At 53.1% G+C, this 6,513-nt stretch overlaps 1 protein-coding gene across 1 annotated transcript; it reads left to right on the top strand.

Annotated features, from left to right (window-relative positions):
• The first annotated feature begins 736 nt into the window (after positions 1-736).
• On the top strand, positions 737-4,549 carry THBD (thrombomodulin). The gene has a single exon (XM_021700674.2). It carries the CDS (start codon positions 787-789, stop codon positions 2,692-2,694), a length of 1,908 nt encoding a protein of 635 aa, XP_021556349.2. The 5' UTR covers positions 737-786; the 3' UTR covers positions 2,695-4,549.
• Positions 4,550-6,513: the final 1,964 nt, after the last annotated feature.

Consider the following 6,513-nt stretch of genomic DNA (forward strand, 5'->3'; position numbering starts at 1 on the left):
GAGCCTTGACAGTGTCCTCGAGACTTTCCCACGCGACGAGATGACGTCTGGCCAGGCAGCTCCTGCTCAGGGACCCGTGGGTCCTTGCTTGTGCGCGGAGGGCGCCAGTGTTAGGCCAGTTCTTCCCCGTCCCCCAACCTTGCGCCAGCCACACCCTATGTCCTCTGGGGCCGAGCGCACCCGGGTCTCCCGCTCTAGGCGCCGGGGCCCAGGGCGGGGTCCAGTTCTCTCCTCGCTACTGCTTCTTTGAGGAAGTCCACGCCCTTGGCAGCCCCTCCCCAAATCCTCTTCTTGGCGGGCACCTCCCCCTAGAGCCCGGCAGGTCTTGGGCACTACCTCCCCACCCCCCATTCAAAGCCCTCCTCTCTCGTCTCCACTTCCCAGAGTTCTGCAATCAAGACTTCCCTTGAAATCGGTGGTAACAATACATTTATAAGAAAAAGAAAGAGGGCCAAGAGATTAGGAGGGGCTGCGGATTAAGCCCCTTTTACGACTGCGAGCCTGAGAGCCCTAGTGGCGGGGGCGGACTGTGTCTTGCTGATAGAGGTGCTGTCTTCCCGCGGCGCCTGCGCCTGGCGGTCCCGCCCGGGGACCTCCCAGCGCCCCGGCCGGGTTTACTCATCCCGGCGAGGTGATCCCAGGCGCGAGGGCGGGCACAAGGCGTCCGGAGAACCCAGTAATCCGAGAATGCAGCATCAGCCCTTCCCACCAGGCACTTCCTTCCTTTTCCCGAACGTCCAGGAGGGAGGGCCGCGCACTTATAAACCCCGGCCCGGGCCCGCCGGCATGTCAGAGGCTGCCTCGCCAGGGCTGCGCGCCGCGGCTGGACACGTCTGGGCTGGGATCAACGCAAGCGGCTGTCGCCAGCGGCGCCCTGCGCCTCTCAGCCCCCGCCGGGCTTGGGCCCAGTCGCGGCGCTTGCGCTCTCCTCCGCTCCTGCACGCGGCGTGCCGGGACAGCATGCTCCGGGTCCTGCTCCTCGGCGTGCTGGCCCCCGCGGGTCTGGGGCTCCCCGCGCCCCCAGAGCCTCAGCCACGCGGCAGCCAGTGCGTCGAGCACGACTGCTTCGAGCTCTTCCGGGGCCCCGCGACCTTCCTCGCCGCCAGCCAGGCCTGCGAGGGGTTGGGGGGCCACCTGATGACGGTGCGCTCCTCAGTGGCGGCTGATGTCATCTCCCTGCTCCTGAGCGGCGACAGCGGCGACAGCCCACGCCTCTGGATCGGCTTGCAGCTCCAGGCCGGCTGCAGCGACCAGGGGCAACTCGGGCCCTTGCGCGGCTTCCAGTGGGTTACCGGCGACAACCGCACCAGCTACAGCAGGTGGGCGCGGCTCCACGTCGACCCGGCGCCTCTCTGCGGTCCCCTGTGCGTCGCAGTATCGGAAGCCGGGGCCCTAGCACCCGGCGAGCCGGCCTGGGAGGAGCAGCAGTGCACTGCAGAGGCCGATGGTTTCCTCTGCGAGTTCCACTTCGCAGCCTCCTGCAGGCCCCTGCTGGTGGAGTCTGGCTCCGTGGCGGGCGCCGGTGTAACCATCACCTATAGCACCCCGTTCGGGGCCCGCGGCGCGGACTTCCAGGCGCTGCCGGTGGGTAGCTCCGCCGCTGTAGCGCCCTTGGGAGTGGAGCTGGAATGCGCGGCGCCGCCAGGAGAGGCCGAGGCGCGGTGGGACCGGGATGCGCCTGGCGCCTGGGACTGCAGCGTGGAGAACGGCGGCTGCCAGCACACTTGCAACGCGAGCGCCGAGACGTCGCACTGCCTCTGCCCGGCGGACGCCTACCTGCAGGCAGACGGGCGCTCCTGCGCCGCACTAGCGGATCACTTGTGCCACAAACTCTGCGAGCATTTTTGCATTCCCAACAGCTACGTGCCCGGCTCCTACTCGTGCATGTGCGAGACGGGCTACCGGCTGGCTGCCGACCAGCACCGGTGCGAGGACGTGGACGACTGTATCCAGGTGCCCAGTCCGTGCCCGCAGCGATGTGTTAATACGCGGGGCGCCTTCGAATGCCTCTGCAACTCCGGCTTCGAGCTGGTGGACAACGAGTGCGTGGAGTCAGTGGACCCGTGCTTCGGGAGTAAGTGCGAGTACCAGTGCCAGCCCGTGGGTCAAACTGACTTCCGCTGCATCTGCGCCGAGGGCTTCGCACCCAGCCCTCACGATCCACACAGGTGCCAGATGTTCTGCAACCAGACTGCATGCCCAGCTGACTGCGATCCCAACAGCCCAACTTCCTGCCAGTGCCCCGAGGGCTACATTCTGGACGAGGGCTTCATGTGCACGGACATCGACGAGTGCCAAAATGGAGACTGCCCCGAGGCCTGCCGCAACCTCCCGGGCACCTACGAGTGCATCTGCGGGCCTGACTCGCCCTTCCCCGGCCGGGATGCCACCAACTGTGACTCCATCACGGTGAGCAATGACAGCGACGGCGACAGCGGCTCTGGGGAGCCCCCAGTCAGCCCGACTCCGGGCGCCACCTTGAGCCCCTCACCTGTAGGGCCCTTGCATTCTGGAGTGCTCATCGGCATCTCCATCGCCAGCCTGTCTCTGGTCGTGGCGCTTTTGGCGCTCCTGTGTCACCTGCGCAAGAAGCAAGGCTCCACGAGGGCGGAGTTGGAGTACAAGTGTGGCGCCCCAGCCAAGGAGGTGGTGCTGCAGCACGTGCGAACCGAGCAGATGCCTCAGAAACTCTGAGAGGCCTCCTCCCTGGCCGCTGCTGTTGGCTGGGCCTTCCCTCCCTCCTGTGCCTCTCCCCCTCCCCCAGCCTTACTCCCTGGCCACCTATTCCAAAGCACTTTAGCTGGCATCAGAACTGGAGAAGACCAGGCCCCCCTTCTTTTGCTGATTCCACACTTGGCTGGGGAGTGGGGGTTGGAAGGAGTATGCGCCCCAGCCACTTCCATGACATCATCGGACAACTAGGCAGAGATGGCAATTTATAGCGAAGACACAGACTACAGAGTGTCCCATGACCTCAACAAGGGGCACGAGAGGGGTGGGCCTCCTTGGCTGGCAGCCTTTGGGTCAGACTTTTGATTCCGTGGACTAGTGAGTGTAATCAAGGTGTGGATAATGACCAAGATATTTATTTTTTAAGTATTTAGGATGGCTTTTTTTTTCTTTGCTTTTGCTTTTTTTCCCCCCACCTGTATGTCTCCAGTACCCACTTTGTATCCCTCCCTCCCTCCCTTCCCCCTTCCCTATCTGTATATTTATATATTTCTACTCTTCAGGTGGCAGTTAAACCATCTTGGTGGTTTTCCCAGCACTCTCACATTGCTGAAGCCAAGCCTCAGTTCCCTTCATTGTTCCTCCCAATTTTCCCCTCCCTGGAACTCAGCCAACCCACCTGGAATGTCCCTACCTGGCCACCCTCCTTCTGTTCTTCCATGTCTGCCTGGGCAAAGCTCCTATGTGAAACAGAATCAAAAACACTACAATCAAGGTTGGTTGGGAATTTATTTGCTCTTGAACCAGGCTTGCTAATTTATCCTGAAATTTCAGGCTTCCAGAGTAATATCATTTTAACAAAAGTTAAGATGTGAGAGACATTCGTTGAACTAATGTTGCTGGACTGTCATAGAAATTCAACCCAAGGAGTTTTTTTTATTTTTATTTTTTAAACAATGAGCCTGGGTTTTATTGTTGTCATTTTTGTTTGAACTGAAAGATCTTTATTGTTGTTAAGCTTCTTATGCCAGTTTCTTTTTCCCATTATTATAATTATTATTGTTGTTTTAACTGGTTATTTTTGATAATGTTGAAAACGTTCTCATGATTGCTCTAGATTGAGATGGGAATGAAGTTCCTCCCAGGAGACAGTTTAAGAAAGTTCTGAGCTGTACAATTCATACCAGTTACCATTTTGAATCTTACTCTTCTTGTAATGTGTGCTCCAAAATAAAACCAGTTCTGCTGGGTTTGGGGGGATTTGGGAACTTGGGGATGAAGCCTGGAGGATGCCCAATTAGGGCCTCACCTTGATCAGACCAATGGGAATTTCTCCCACTTCAGAGGGGCCCTCCAACCCTGGCCACTTAGAACATGGTCCCTGCACAAGAAGTGGGAGCTGCCCCTGGCAGCCGGTTAGAAATGCAGAAACTCCGGCTGCACAAGAATCTGTACTTTAACAAGATCTGCAGGGGTCTGCCCAGTATAGCTTGAGAAGAACTGTTTCAGACAGCTTCCAACTTTCTGGAATACATTAAATATGGATCAGTAATAAGCAGCAGGCCAAGTCTGGGCCTATATTCTCAAGAAACTGAGGAACTTCAATTGATAGCTTTGCTTTCTGATAGAAAAGACTAGGTACACACCTTTAGACATTGCTACACAGGGTTGTTGGTTCAACTAAGCTAGGAATGAATCGTGTTTCACTGTATGGGAAAATGTATCATACAAGTGTATCTTTTGTAAAACAAACATTTTCCTCTATTTTGTAAACTCAGCACATTTGTACATAGTTATTTATTTATTGGAGATAAACTAGAACACAGGCAAAACTCTTGCTTATGACATCACATGTAGAAAATAAACAAATAACAGAGTGCTCTTGGGTTTTGTGTCTGTTCACCTACCCTCCCCCAACCCCCTCATTTTAAGTCATTAAACAGGGCTCACAAACAATGAAATTCTGGGAGACACCTTGAAAGGATGCTCCATGCCCCATCGCTAGCTCCATCCGCTTGTGGCATCATCTCCGACTTTCAAAGATCTTTCCAGAGGAGATTGTCTTCACTGTAGAAGGACTTCATGTAATGTCTGTGTGCACAAATATTTATGTTTCCTTCTGTAACCATAACAACTTTATACATAGGACTTGTGTCTGTGTGTTTTGAAAGACATTATAGGATTATTTGTTGGGATGAGTTAAAGAAACAGTTCTTCTTGGGGGCATTTCTAGAATCCCAGCTGTGTGTCCTTCCTGTGAATGGTTTGGCATTATCTGCCCTCTGAGATATCCAAACACAACAGTCACGAGGGGTCTCAGTCTGTGGCTCAAATTCAAACAATCATTTCCACATACCAAGGTCTCATGCAGTATTAAATCATTCTTATTTCTGTTGGAAATTAGAAATACTGTCTTTCTAAGACACACATTTCCTGGGCCCCTTTTCCTTGGAGGGTGGCACTGGCTGAATTTTATATACAGTGCTCTGAAATTGTTCATGAAGCAGAAGTTGGAAGACAATTGAGTTTGATCAAATATTCAAACACTTTTATACATCTGGATAATGCTGAATTTCTTACCTTCGATCTGCATAGCTACTGTTGCGAAGATGCAGTTGGAGATTTCCACATGGATCCTGGATGAAGCTGACAGCTTTGGGCTGTGTGGGGGTGTGGCTACTATGTGTAGCGCCCTCCCAGGATCACAAGTTGAGCTATGTTGCCTTTAGGAGTTTCGCAGACAAGCAGAAAACCAAAGTCAGTAGTGGGGTACATGTGAAGGAAAAACTTGATGTGCGTAGGCAAAGCAGGTACACACAAATTGTGCTGGGGGTCTAGAGGAGAGGGCGGTACCTTACAGATTTGTCCTTACTACTGGACTTCATTTTTCAAAAGGGTCTGCTTCCAAGTAGCTAGCAAAATGACTAACTAGGGCTCATTGCTTTAGGGTTTCTCCATCCAAAGGAGGGGGATTTTCTTAAGGAGTATAAGAAGACCAAAACATACTTTTAAGACTCAGAATCAAAAACCCTTACTGGGTCATCTTGGACCCCAGGGCATTGGTGGGGTGGGGGCCCAGTCCCTCCCCATCCTCCTTATTCCCTGTCCTGTGGGAGATGAGCATCCCTGCTTGTAGGCGTCCTCTGAACTTGAGATTCTCTGAACAACTGGGAAACTGCAGCCCCACTCTGAGAAAGATGTCAGAATCACATAAACAAATCAGTCAGCCATAGGAACCATCACCCAGCATTTAGAATCAGAGTAAACCTTATGAAACAGGGGCTGTGGATCAATTTGTACAGTCTTGCTTTCTGTTCACATTATTGGATATCCAGGTCTGAGGGAGAATTCCAAATCTCAGCGAGTGGTACGTGTTTGCTGATGACATCCCACAGCTTGCAGAGCCTGGGGAAGAAGGTCAGGTCATACTTGTGGATAAGCCAGAATTTGATTTTTTTTTTTTTTTTTTAATTAATTTTTTTTTTTATTCTTATGTTAATCCCCATACATTACATCATTAGTTTTAGATGAAGTGTTCCATGATTCATTGTTTGTGCATAACACCCAGTGCTCCATGCAGAACGTGCCCTCCTCAGTACCCACCACCAGGCTAACCCATCCTCCCACCCCCCTCCCCTCTAGAACCCTGTTTGTTTTTCAGAGTCCATCGTCTCTCATGGTTCGTCTACCCCTCCGATTTCCCCCGCTTCATTCTTCCCCTCCCGCTACCTTCTTCTTCTTCTTTTTTTTTTCTTAACATATATTGCATTATTTGTTTCAGAGGTACAGATCTGAGATTCAACAGTCTTGCACAATTCACAGTGCTTACCAGAGCACATACCC

The sequence above is a fragment of the Neomonachus schauinslandi genome, chromosome 10, assembly GCF_002201575.2.
Source record: "Neomonachus schauinslandi chromosome 10, ASM220157v2, whole genome shotgun sequence".
Lineage (NCBI taxonomy): Eukaryota > Metazoa > Chordata > Mammalia > Carnivora > Phocidae > Neomonachus > Neomonachus schauinslandi.

What these genes read in the sequence shown, in the direction of transcription:
- THBD (XM_021700674.2), top strand. Translation starts at nt 787, where the DNA reads ATGTCAGAGGCTGCCTCGCCAGGGCTGCGCGCCGCGGCTGGACACGTC.